At 41.2% G+C, this 14,493-nt stretch overlaps 1 protein-coding gene across 2 annotated transcripts in view; it reads right to left on the reverse strand.

The window, feature by feature from the left end:
• The window catches only part of TBCE (tubulin folding cofactor E), a 92,296-nt gene that overhangs the window by 37,840 nt on the left and 39,963 nt on the right, over positions 1 to 14,493 (reverse strand). For both annotated transcript variants that reach the window (XM_049644970.1, XM_049644971.1), the window contains exon 3: positions 1,364 to 1,448. In XM_049644970.1, the coding sequence (XP_049500927.1) occupies positions 1,364 to 1,448 (85 nt within the window). The remainder of the gene's footprint in view (positions 1 to 1,363; positions 1,449 to 14,493) is intronic.

Genomic DNA, 14,493 nt, shown 5'->3' on the forward strand with positions numbered 1-14,493 from the left:
CATGCAGGCATGGCTCAGGTGGGTGAGGGAGCAACAGGCCAGGGTAAGAAATTTCTATTTCCACACCTCCCTAAACATATCCTCCGTGAGTTTTTTTTTTTTTTTTTTAAGTTTATTTATTTATTTTGAGAGATAGAACACAAGCAGGGCAGAGGCAGAGAGAGGGAGAGAGAGAATCCCAAGCAGGCTCTGCACCATCAGCACAGAGCCCGACATAGGGCTCCATCTCACAAACCATGCAATCATGGACCTTAGCTGAAACCCAGAGTCACACACTTAAACGACTGAGCCACCCGGGCATCCCGCCCTGCCCCCGCCTCCATGAACTCTTGACAGATTCTGAGCTGGCCTCATTCCAGGTTTGCAATCACAACTGGCCTCCAAGGACATGCTGATTCTTCTAACCTGATATTCTAAAATTACAGACTGGTAGGCCGGGGAATTTTGCTATTATCTAATTTCAGATCTAATTTTGCTATATATCTAATATACAGACTGGTAGGCCGTATTTTGCTATTATCTAATTTCAATCCCCATTTTAGAGGTTAATAAATTTAGTGCTGTTTGGGGTCATAACGATTGTTAAGAACAGAGTTAGAGGCCTCTTGATTTCCAGGCCAGGACTGTGTTCACTGTACCACATTTAAGGAAAAATAAGCTTAATGTTAAGAGATCTTTTTGAGAACGAAAACCTAAAGAAAACAAAAAAAATTTAAACGATTCTGCCTGAAATCACCCCACCATCTTTTTCAAAGCTTCATGCAGCTTCTCTGAAATCAAGCAGCTAAAAATATTAATAGACATGCAATATAAGGTGTAACTCTTTCCATGATAGTCTTTTTTAATGGTGGCCTAGCATTCTACCCTTCGGATGTTCTGTATTTTGTTCAATCAACTGCTTCTTACTAGATATCTAAGCTATTTCTCTTTTTTACTACTCACTTAGTGGACTCACTTGTTAATGAATCGATGAGAAATGTTTATATTTATCCACTTACAAAAAATCTGTTGGGGCGCCTGGGTGGCTCAGTCGGTTAAGCGTCCAACTCTTGGTTTCAGTTCAGATCATGATCTCATGGTCATGAGATCGAGCCCTACATCAGGCTCTGCACTGACAGTGCGGATTCTTGGGATTCTCTCTCTCCCTCTCTGCCCCTCCCCTGCTCTCTTCATCTCTCTCTCAAAATAAATATTAAACACTAACAAAAAAAAAGTTGTACAAATAGAATTGTTTTTTTTAGAACACATCAAATTCTACATTGTAACTACCCCCAAAGCCAAACATTTCCTCTTCTCCACCTCCCTTTATTCAAATCTTAAATATTGTCCCAAATAACCATGCAAATTCATCATGACAAATTACCTGCATTTAAAATACACAATCCCTTCATGGCTTCCATCATGCTTTCCTCTCGTGGGATTGTCCCATTCCACTCCTAGCCAGAGTCCTAGCAGAATAAGAGAAACCAGGTAAGCAATAAGGGATGACAGAGATCATTAACACTCCTTTTTTCTGCAAGCCAATACAGTTTGCGCCAGAAACCGTATCGCACAGACACTACTGGGGGAGAAAAGTATCTTTGGAAAAGGACAAGCTAACCTCAGAGCCGGGACTGCAATCAGCAGATACAATGGCATGTTTGGTTCAGAAGCCGACAAAAATTACAACTGCAGGAAACAACAAATTTACTAAGCACTTACTGAATGCCAGAAACTTTCTTTGCATTTTCTCATTGGTATCCTTACAACAGACATTTCAGCTTTGTAAAGCAGATTCTTCTTACCTTCTTTTTACCAGTTCCCAAGCAAATACACAAGTTTTTTTCAGTCCTGGTCTAGTAATCTGCTTTTCACAAAATAAAAAAATCTATATGTAAATGGTCTTCATAGTCAACATAGGTAAAATAACTTGCCCGAAGTCAGACATCTTCAAAACCAGGTCATGCTAACTCCAGAAGCCAACTCTTACCCATCACACTGTGCTGTGTATAACTCGCACTTTATATTTGTATAGCACCTTACAGTTTCCAGAGCATTTTCTTTCCTTTCCCTCCTCCCTTCCACACCAGATACAGCACCGTGCTAGGTGCAAAAGACAAGAGAGTTTCACTTCTGGATCAGCCTTCTTGGTGAAAAATAGAAAAGCTAGATAAACTATTTTTTTTACAGCACACTTTTAATTTTTTTTTTTAATGTTTATTCATTTTTTTTTTTTAAAGAGGGAGACAGACAGAGGCACAATACAAGTCGGGGAGGGGGAGAGAGAGAGGAAGACACAGAATCCAAAGCAGGGTCCAGGCTCTGAGCTGTCAGCACAGAGCCCAATGCGGGGTTTGAACCCATGAACTGTGAGATCATGACCTGAGCCGAAGTTGGATACTTAACCAACTGAACCACTCAGGCACCCCTAGATAAACTATTTTCAAAAATCATTTTACATATCGGAGCACTTCAGTGACTCAGTCGGTTAAACGTCCGACTCCTGATTTTGTTTATTTAAAATGAAGAGTTTCAGGGGCACCTGGGTGGATCAGTTAAGTGTCAGACTTAGCTCAGGTCATGATCTCATGGTTTGTGAGTTCGAGCCCCACATTAGGGCTCTCTGCTATCAGTGCAGAGCCCACTTCAGATCCCTCTGTATCCCCCACCCCGCCCCACCCTTCACTCACTCACACTCTCTCTCCCCCTCACTCTCTCAAGGAGTAAAAAAAAAATTTTTTTTTATTAAAAAAAAAAAAAAGAAGAGCTCCAAATAAATAGTAATGATGGATGCACAATGATGTGAATGTACTTAATACCACCGAACTGTACTTAAAAATGGTTAAAAAGGGGTGCCTGGTGGCTGAGTCAGTTGAGCATCTGACTCTTGGTTATGGCTCAGGTCATGATCCCAGGGTCATGGGATCGAGCCCCACATTAGACTTTGCAATGAATGCAAAGTCTGCATTGAATGTGGAGTCTGCTTGGGATTCTCTCTCTCTCACACTCTGTCCCTCTCTCCCACTCATGCCCTTTCTCAAAAAAAAAAAATAATGAAAACTAATGGTTAAAATGGTTAGTTTGGTCATGTACATTTACTACAATTAAAAAAATATGTATACATATAAAATATCTCTTTGAAAGCACCAGAGAGCTACTAAGGCAGTGAAGAATTACAAGGCTGATGTGGAGAAGAGGGAAACCCAAAGAGTTGAACTAATAAGCATGTAGAGCAATCTTTTCCCCTTGAGGCATCTGGTAATTCTGATAGAAGAAGCTAAAAAGCTGAACAGACCTTTGAACAGATTTCAGGGGCTAAGAAATCAATATTGAAAATCACAGCCTCCCAGGGAAGGTGAAAGTTGCCGAGAAACTCTAGGATTTGTACTGGGCTCAAAATGTCTTCATTCTAAGAGTAAGGAGGAATCAACTCTAAATAAACTAGCCCTTGTAGGGATTAACGGCCAACTTCAAATCATCTCATTCTCAGATACATTTAAAGTGATCTGGGATTGCTACTGACCCTAGCTACATGCCAGAGCAAATTTCAGTCCTCTCTGGAGGAAGATAACACTATTGCAAAGCTCAAATTATGTTTTCATAATAATTTCTGGCACTTAAAAAATATCTAAGAAAAAGACAAAGACATACAAAAAGACAAAGACTATGTGACTGAGAACCAAGGAAAACAACAGCCAACAATAAACAGATTAATCAGACATCTGCATGATGGAGTTTTAACTGTATTTAATATTTGCAAGAAAAGCTTAAGAATTTTGCAGAAAAGTTTAAAACTCTATTTTTTAGAATCCTAAGTAAAACTCCAGAACTGAAAAACACAATTCAAATTATAATCTAATGGATGGAGTTTTCAAATAGATTATCCTAGGGGCACCTGGATGGCTCAGTGGGTTGAATGGCTGACTCTTGGTTTGGGTTCAGGTCATGATCTCAGTTTTGTGGGTTTGAGCCCCCACATCGGGCTCTGCACTGGCAGCATAGAGCCTGCTTGAGGTTCTCTCTCTCCCTCTTTCTCTCTGTCCCTCCCCCACTCGTGCTGTCTGTCTTCCTCAAAATAAATAAACCCAAGAAGTTAAAAATAAAAATAAAATAGATTATATCATACATTATTAAAAAACAGGTCAGAAAAAATATAGAGAATGAAGCCTAGTGATGAGGGATGAAAAACAAGGGCTAGAGTGGAAGAGACCTAAGGGCATAATGAAAAGGTCTACTACATCTATAACTGAAGTCCCAAAAAGAGAGGAGAGATTGTGGAAGAAGTAATCTTTGAAGAATTAATGACTGATAATATTATAAGGCTAAAGAAAGCCATTAAGCCACAGACTCAAGAAGCTCAAAAAACACCAAAGTACAAATGCAAAGAAAACCACACCCAAGCACATTAGGATACAATTGCCATACACCAAAGACAAAGAGAAAAATCCTAAAACAGCTGGGGGTGGGGGAGAGGAAACAGATTACCATCAAAGGAAAACAACCACATCAACAGCTGACTTCCTCCTAAAGACAGTAAAAGCCAGAAGACAAATGAATGATTCAAAACACTGAAAGAAAGTAACTGGTGATCTGGAGCACTGTAATTGGTGAAAATATCCCTCAAAAAGTGAAAGTGCGCAAGGGGCCCTGAATAGCCAAAACAATCTTGAAGTACAAAGTCAGAGGACACACTTTCTAGTTTCAAACTTACTACGAAGCTACCGTAATCAAAACAATGTGCTGGCATAAGGATAGATGACATACAGACCAATGGAATAGAATTTCGAGACCAGAAGTGAACCCAAAAATGGTCAACTGATTTTTTACAAAAATGCCTAGTCAATGGGGAAAGGACGATCTCTTCAACAAATCGTGTTGAGGCAGCTAGAGATCCTCATACAAAAGAAAAAATGTGGACCCCTACCTCACATCATAGGACCCACATAGATCACTAATATAAGGGCTAAACTCATAACACTTAGAAGAAAGCTTAGAGATAACTCTTCATGACCATGGATTTGGCAATGGATTCTTAGAATACCAAAGCACAAGCGACAAAAGAAATATAGATCAATTGGACCTCACAAAAATTAAACACTTATTTGCAAAGGACATGATCAAGAATGTGAAAAGACAACCTACAGAATGGGAGAAAATATTTACAAATAACTCATCTGATATGGGCTTAATATCTAGAATATAGGGGCGCCTGGGTGGCTCAGTCGGTTGAGCGTCCGACTTCGGCTCAGGTCACGATCTCGCGGTCCGTGAGTTCGAGCCCCGCGTCGGGCTCTGGGCTGATGGCTCAGAGCCTGGAGCCTGCTTCCGATTCTGTGTCTCCCTCTCTCTCTGCCCCTCCCCCGTTCATGCTCTGTCTCTCTCTGTCTCAAAAATAAATAAAATGTTAAAAAAAAAATTAAAAAAAAAAAAATCTAGAATATAAAACAACACCCAAAACTTGATTACAAAAAGACAAGCCAACTGATTGTAGTTTTGGTTTGCATTTCTCTGGTGGTAAGTGATGAGGAACATCTCTTCGTGTGTCTGTTGGCCATCTGCCTGTCTCACACCTGTCAAAAAGGTTAAAATAAAAAACACAAAAGGTGCACCTGGGTGGCTCGGTCCGTTAAGCGGCCAACTTCAGCTCAGGTCATGATCTCTAGGTTTGAGAGTTCAGGCCCCACGTCAGGCTCTGTGCTGACAGCTCAGAGCCTGGAGCCTGCTTTGGATTCTGTGTCTCCCTCTGCCCCTTCCCTGCTTGTGCTCTCTCAAAAATAAACTTAAAAATTAAAAAAAAAAAAAACACAACGGGGCGCCTGGGTGGCTCAGTCAGTTAAACGGCCAACTTCGGCTCAGGTCATGATCTCGCGGTCCGTGAGTTCGAGCCCCGCATCGGGCTCTGGGCTGATGGCTCAGAGCCTGGAGCCTGCTTCCGATTCTGTGTCTCCCTCTCTCTCTGCCCCTCCCCCGTTCATGCTCTGTCTCTCTCTGTCTCAAAAATAAATAAAACGTTAAAAAAAAAATTTTTTTTTAATTAAAAAAAAACACAACAACAGATGTTGTGAGGATGTAGAGAAAAAGGAAACCTCTTGCACTGTTGGTGGGAATGCAAATTGGTACGGCTATGTGGAAGACAGTATGGAGGTTCCTCAAAAAGTTCTAAATAGAACTACCCAGCAATCACGCTACTGGGTATTTACCCAAAGAATACAGAAACACTATTCAGAGGGATACATACATCCCTATGTTTATAGCAGCATTCTTTATAATAACCAAGATATGGAAGCAGACCAATTGTCCATTGACTGATGAAGGGATAAAGATGTGGTATATATACACGATGGAGTATTATTCAACCATGAAAAAGAATGAAATCTTGCCATTTGCAGTGGTATGGCTGGAGCTAGAGAGTGTAACGCTAAGCAAAATAACTCAGAGAAAGACAAATACCATAGGATTTCGTGGAATTTAAGAAACAAAATAAGCAAAGGGGAAAAAGAGACAGAGACAGATCAAGAAACAGACCCTTAACTATAGTGAACTGACAGTTACAGAGGGAAGGTGGGAGGGGGAAATGGGTGAAATAGCAGAGGAGCACTGGGTGATGTACGAAATTGTACACCTGAGAGTAATACAACACTATGTGTTAACTAACAGGAATTAAAACTTAAAAAAAAAAAGACAACCCAACTGAAAAATGGGCAAAGGACTTAGACATTTCTCCAAAGATATACAAATGGCCCAAAAACGTATAAAAAGATGCTCAGTGTCATTAATCATTATGGAAATGCAAATCAAAACCACAATGAGATACCACATCATACCTAGTAGTACAGCTATTATCAGAATAATGGAAAATAAAAATAAAAATAATCATAATAATAATGGAAAGTAACAAGCGCTGGCAAGGATGTGAAAAAGCGGGAACCCTCAAACATTGCTGGCGGAAACATAAAATGGTGTTGTCACTGTGGAAACAGTTTGGTGGTTCCTGAAAGAGCTAAATATGACCCACCGATTCTACTTATAGCTATATAACCAAAAGCGTTGAAAAGACTCAGATACTTATATGCCAATGTTCACTGCAGTATTCGCAACAGCCAAAAGGTAAAATGACCCAAATATCCATCAACAGATGGACAGATCAAATGTGATAAACATACCAAGGAATACTCAGCCATAAAAAGGAAGGAAGTTCCCACACATGCTACCTGGATAAACTTCGAAGACATCATGTTAAATGAAATAAGCCGTCCCGAGAGGACAAACACTGTATGGTTCTACTTAAATAGTGACTATTCTAGATACCTTATGTAACTATAAAACTTAAAAATGGCTAAGATGGTAAATTTTATGTATATTTTACCACAATTAAATATTTCAACAGGTTAAAACAGGGGGGAGGAGGAGATGGGATAGGTGGAGCACAGAAGATTTTTAAGGCCGTGAACCTACTCTGTATGGTATGTGTCATTATGAATTTTTCCAAACCAACAGAACATACAACACCAAGAGTGAACTTCAATGGACTTTGAATAATAATGATGTATCAAGACAGGTTAACCAATTGCAGCCAATGCACACTCTGGTGGGAGACGCTGATAACTGGGTGGGGTGGGGGGTGGGACAGGAGGAAATCTCCCTACCTGCTATTCAGTTTTGCTGTGAGCTTAAAACTACGCTAAAAAATAAAGTCCAGGGGCTCCTGTGTGGCTCAGTTGCTTGAGTGTCTGACTCCTGATTTCATCTCTGGTTAGTGAGATCAAGCCCCATGTCAGGCTCTGTGCTGATAGTGCAGAAAGAAAATAAAGTCTATTCAAAAATAGGTTAAAATGGAAAGATTCGTTACATATATTTTTACAACAATCAAACTTTTTTTTTTTAATTTTTTTAACGTTTATTTATTTTTGAGACAGAGAGAGACAGAGCATGAACGGGGGAGGGGCAGAGAGAGAGGGAGACACAGAATCTGAAACAGGCTCCAGGCTCCGAGCCATCAGCACAGAGCCCGACGCGGGGCTGGAACTCACGGACCGCGAGATCGTGACCTGAGCCGAAGTCAGACGCTTAACCGACTGAGCCACCCAGGCGCCCCAACAATCAAACGTTTTTAATGAAGGGGCGCCTGGGTGGGTCAGTTGGTTAAGCACCTGACTTTGGCTCAGGTCACAATCTCACAGTTTGTGAGTTCGAGGCTCACATCGGGCTCCGAGCTAACAGTGCTGAGCCTTCTTCGGATTCTCTGTCTCTGCCTCTCTCTCTCCCCCTCCCCCACGGCACACGCAAGCTCTCTCTCCCTCGCAAAATAAATAAACATTAAAAAAATGTTTTAACAAAAAACGGTCAAGGGGCACCTGGGTAGCTCAGTCAGTTAAGCGCCTGACTTCGGCTCAAGTCATGACCTCCTGGTCTGTGAGTCCTAGCCCCATGTTGGGCTCTGCGCTGATGGCTCGGAGCCTGGAGCCTGCTTCAGATTCCATGTCTCCCCCTCTCTGTGCACCTCCCCTGCTCACATTCTGTCCCTTTCTCTCTCTCTTAAAAAATAAAATAAACATTAAAAAAAAATTAATGGTCAAAATCTTTTATATGCGTGTTACAATTTAAAAATTAAAAAAATTTTTCAACAAAGAAAAATTAATAGGGGTGATCCTAAGGGTAAAGAAACTTATCCCAGGGGTGCCTGGGTGGCTGAGTTAAGCGTCAGACTTCAGCTCAGGTCATGATCTTGCGGTTTGTGAGTTTGAGCCCCATATTAGGCTCTGTGCTGACAGCTCAGAGCCTGGAGCCTGCTTCAGATTCTGTGTTCTGTGTCTCCCTCTCTCTGCCCCTCCCCTGCTCACGCATGCGCACGCTCTCCCTCTCTCTCAAAAATAAATGTTAAAAAATTTAAAAGAAAATTATCCCAGATGAAAATGTGAAGATACAGAGGGGAACAAAAAGAAAAGAGTACATATATGGATAATTCTAAATTAAATAAAAATATAAATAATATCAGCTCTTTGTGTTTAACAGGCACAAAGATTAAAATATCCAGCATATGCATTAGAAGTGGGCAAACAGAATTAGTATTTCGAGTATTCCAAGGTCTTTGCATGAGTCCACAGGAAGAAGTAAAATTACTAATTAGACTTTTGTAAGTCAAAGATGCATGTTTTTATCTCTATGATAATTACTCAATAAAAAATGCATGAGTACCAAATTAATAGAAAGGAAAAACAGAGCTTAAAAAATAATCCAGTAAAAGGGGGAAAAGGAGGGAAAAAAGGACAGAGCACAGGCAAGACAAATAGAAAGCAAATAGTAAGATGGTAAATATTAACCCAAATTATCAACAAACAAATGAAACAAAAAATGACTAAATGTTCTAATTACAAGAGTCAGCAGAAATGATCACTGGGATTTTTACAGGGATCAAACAGAATCTGTAGATTGCTTTGGGTAGTACTAGCCGGTTTTAACAATATTAACTCTTCCAACCCAGGAACATGTGATGTCCATTTACTTGTGTTTAATTTCTCCCAGCAATGTTTTATAGTTTTCATTGTGTAAGTTTTTCACCTCCCTATTTAATTCCTAAGTATTTTATTCTTTTTGACGTGGTATATGCATGCAATGGAAGATTATCCGGCCTTAAAAAAGGAAGGAAATTCTGCCACATGCCACGACATGGATGAACCATGCAGACATGGTTATGCTGAGGGAGATACACCAGTCAGAAAAGGTGAACACTACAGTCAAATTCCTAAGAAACAGTAGAATGGTGGTTGCCTGGGACTGGTGAGAGAGGAGGATGAGACATTACCATTTAATGAGTATGAGATTTCAGTTTTGGAAGATAAAAAATGTTCTAGAGATGGATGATGATGATGGCTGCACAACAATACGAATGTACCTAATGCTACTGAACCATATCCTTAAACAATGTAAAAAAAAAAAAAAAAAAAAAAAAAAAAAAGTTGGGGAGGGGCAGGGAAAAAAGGAGAGAGAATCCCAAATAGGCTCCGTGCTGTCTTCGTAGAGCCTGACATGGGGCTCCATCTCAAGAACCATGAGATCATGACCTGAGCTGAAATCAAGGGTCAGACGCTTAACCGACTGAGCCACCCAGGCACCCCTAAATTAGGAAATATTTTGAACAGGGGCGCCTGGGTAGCTCAGTTGGTTGAGCGGCCGACTTTGGCTCAGGTCATGATCTCACAGCTCGTGGTTTCGAGCCCCGCGGTGGGCTCTGTGCTGACAGCTCAGAGCCTGGAACCTGCTTTGGATTCTGTGTCTCCCTCTCTCTCTGCCCTTCCCCCACTCATGCTCGGTCTCTCAGAAAATAAACATTAAAAATTAAAAAAAAAATATTTTGAACAGAATGATAAAAATACTACACATTGAAATCTGGGGATTGTATCTGTAAGTGGCATTTTGAGAGAAACTTATGGACTGAAATGTATAGGTTAGATAGAAGATTGAAAATAATCATCTATCTCAAATGCTGAGCAGAGAAAAACGAGCAAATTAAACCTACAGAAAAGTAGAAGGCAAGAAATAATAAAGAGGAAAAACAAACAGGAGAGCAAAATAACCAATAACCAACAGTTTCTTACCGTAAAACATCTCAAAGATTTCTAACAGGGACGGATGTGAAAACCAGCAGCCATTATATAAAGGAATAAATCTTGGAATAAAAGAAAGTACAGGTGATATGGAAGCATAGATAAGACAGATAATAAGGCCGGTGGGTAGGAAAGATACGCAGAAAGAAATACTAACAGGAGGCAAACCTTGAAGGGAAAATATGCGAGCCCAAGGCAGAGTGGAGAGTTCAGGACCTATTTAGGGAACCTCAAAAAAAAAAAAAAAAAAAAAAATCAAGCTACAGCTGGAGGTGGGGCCCAGGGGTGGGGGCAACAGTCATAGCAGGAGAAAAAGACTAGCAGGGGTGAAGAGAGGCTCAGCCCTAAGATAAAACCTTCGTACAACACGGTTAAGAGCTTCAACTTCATCCTGCTTCTCCTGGGAACCCCTATTTAAGCAGCATGGAGAGATAGGATCTCCATTTTAAAGATAAGAAAATGAAGCTGTGGGGAAATACGTCACTGGCTAAAGGGAAACGTTCTTCCTCTAATCTCACAGCACTTCTGAAGGCAGATGTGTGGGTTTTTCCTCACCACACAATTCTCCAATTCTTGGCAGACAAACTGGGTGTCCTACAATTTAACTCAAAGCTGACACTGCCTGCCTGGATCAGCGCGGACCCCTTGGATGAAGGGCTCAGTCCCCTAATAATGACCCCACTTCAGACACCAGTCCTAAGTCCCAGGTTGTCGCCCGGACTTCTCAGCAACCAGTTATAAAATCAGGGGTTTCCACATCCGTTACTCGCGTCTGACAATTTGCTAGAACTGCTCACAGAACTCCAGGAAACCGTTACGTTTACCGGTTTATTATACAAGATAAAACAGAGGACAGATGAACAGCTACATGAAGAGGTACACAGGGCGAGATCCAGAAGGGTCTTGAGTGCAGGTGTCTATCCCTACAGTTTGAGGTACACCACCCTCTCACCGGACTAGAAACCCTCCAAACCCCCCAGTTTAGGGATGTTCACGGAGACTCCATCGTGTGGGCATGATTGACTATTCATCTCCAGCCCCCCTTCCCTCCCCAGAGGATGGAGGTGAGGGATGTGGGGGTGGGGGGTGGTGGGGTGGTGGTGAAAGTTCCAAGCTTCTAATTAAGGTGTCTTTCTGGCAACCAGCCCCTACCCTGAAGCTACTTAGGGGACCCCAGTCACCAGTCATTCATTATCATACAGAAAGACGCTCATCACTCTGGAGATTCCTTCTTTAGAAGCTCTTGGTGTTGGGAACAGGGGTGGAAGACCAAATGTTAGAACATGTGAAGTTTTACTAAAACGTAGTCAGGAGGTTTCACAGGGGGAGCACTCACGCTCTACCATCATTGGTAGTCAAATGCAGACAGGAAGAGCGGAACCGGACTCTACATGGACTTGACCTTGCACCCAGATCCTCCTCTCTTATTCCAGCCAGAAGAAGAGACATTTTCTTTATCCCCTGGGCAACAGCTCAGACAATGAGTAGCCACCATACTTCACACTCTCAGTTTCCTCCAATGGACTTAGTTTATTATTTTTTTTAATGTTTATTTACTTTTGAGAGACAGAGAGACAGAGTGTGAGCTAGGGAGGGGCAGATGGAGAGGGAGATATAGAATCTGAAGCAGGCTCCAGGCTTCGAGCTGTCAGCACAGAGCCCGACGTGGGGCTTGAACTCACAAACTGAGATTATGACCTGAGCTGAAGTCAGATGCTGAACCAACTGAGCCACCCAGGTACCCCCAGTGGACTTAGTTTATAACAGACTTCCCGACTTACTCCTTTCCTCCTTAAAAAAAGCATGCCTCTCCTTTATTCCCTTGGACTTGCCCATGGATTTTGCCACAGCTTATTTGTTCTGGACTACAGTTCTTTTATTCCTAAATAAGCCCATCTTTTTCCTTTTTTAAACAGACATGTTTTTGTTTAAAGTGATCGCTATAGCCAACATGGGGCTCGAACTCACAACCTTCAGACCAAGAGTTGCATGCCATACCAACTGAGCCAGCCAGGCAGGGGGCTTATTTTATTCCTAAATAAGCCCATCTTTTGCTGGTAAAATAACAGGCAGTTTTTATTTTTAAGTTTAACAAAAGATGCTCCTAGCATCCCCTACCACACAGGACATTACATGGGTTTGGGGGAGGAGTTTTATGTCAGAAACCAGAGGCAGAGACCAAATATATTTTTCTTATTATGTCACACTTGCCAAAATAACACAGCAAAAAAGGGCCAGACACAATTCTTTTGTGTCTTAACCCACTTTTTGTCAAACAAAGCCCTTCATGGAAGAAATATATACAACAAATGTTATTCATCATAAAAGTTGTCAGAATGAATGGAGTTGGTGGACATCACTAGGAAGGATGCACCACACAAGGCCATTCTTCCACACTGCAAGGAACAAGTCACTTCTCAAGCTAACACAGGTGGAAAACGCAAGGCCCTCATGCAACTGTGATCAGCTGTAAGTCTGGTGAAGCATACCTACTGTTTGCCAAGTTATTATCCAGTCCATTAACGACAGACTAGCAAGTACAGAAAATCAGTACAGATGGGAAAACGGACAGAAGTGGCAGCTGGGCAGGACCACGGCATCAGTCAGTCCCAACACTAAGATCCAGGCTTCTGCCTTCTACATGCCATGGGTGAGAAGGCCCTATTAGCTTCAGTCTACCAAATTCAAATGTGCAAAAGACTGAAGCAGATGCTAGAATATAGGTTTATTAGTTTACAATCATAAACAAAACTGTTATACAAACCAAATATTCTGGCCAGCATGAGCAGTTCATTCTCTTCCTGGACATCAAGACACATGAAAAACCAACTGCAATCAGAGCCTTCACTAAAATCACAAGAATTAAAAATAATGACTCCAATGAACCAGCAATCATATTGCTTCGTATTTACCCAAACGAGTTCTACCCACACAAAAGTTAACGCCCAGATATTTACAGCAGCTTTGCTCATAATTGCCATAACTTGGAAGCATGGACAAACTGTGCTATCTCCAGACAATGCAGTGTTATTTAGCATTAAAAAGAAATGAGCTATCAAGCCATGAAAAGACATGGAGGAAATTTAAATGCATGTTACTAAGTGAAAAAAAAAAGGCAATCTGAAAAGGCTTCATACTGTACCATTCCAACTATAGGACTTTCCAGAAAAGGCAAAACTATGGAGACAGGAAAAATTATCAGTGTTTAGGGAGGAGGAAGAGATGAATAGGCAGAGCACAGGGAATTTTGAGCCAGTGAAACTACTCTATGTGATATTATAATGGTGGATGCAGGCCATTGTGCAAAATGTACAACACCCAGAGTGAGCTCTAATGTAAATAATGGACTTTGGGTGATAATGAGAAATACAGAGAATCTTCCAGCTCCATTAAGCAATACTGCTAATCTGATTTATTCAGTGTCAATCTTTACAAAATTACTCGCAGAGAGGGCAGGTGTTTAGGGCCTCCTACTATTGACAATGGCTTATAGCTGAAACAAACTCAGTTTCAATACTTTGGGAGCTGGACTCATACAACTATAAGATTAGTCTAAAATGCCTCAAGTTCTTTGAAATTGTGAAGTAGGTTGTTTTTAGCACCACCCTAGGCAGTCTTGCTCCAGGAATATGCCAATGCCACTGGGAAGTAGTGTTTTGCTTTTGTAATCTGTAACTTGAGAGTATCTAAAAAACATATGCAGTTCACTTACAATTGAAAAAAAAAAAATGGAGGGGCCCAAGATGGCATAACAGCATGGACGTTTTTTTTGTCTCTCGTCCCTGAAATGCAGCCAGATCAATACCAAACCATCTTGTACACCTAGAAAACTGATCTGAGGATTAACACAACAATCTGCACAACCTGAACCACAGAACTTAGCAGGTACATGGCATGGAGAGGTGAACTG

This window comes from Panthera uncia, chromosome D2 (assembly GCF_023721935.1).
Source record: "Panthera uncia isolate 11264 chromosome D2, Puncia_PCG_1.0, whole genome shotgun sequence".
NCBI classification, from domain to species: domain Eukaryota; kingdom Metazoa; phylum Chordata; class Mammalia; order Carnivora; family Felidae; genus Panthera; species Panthera uncia.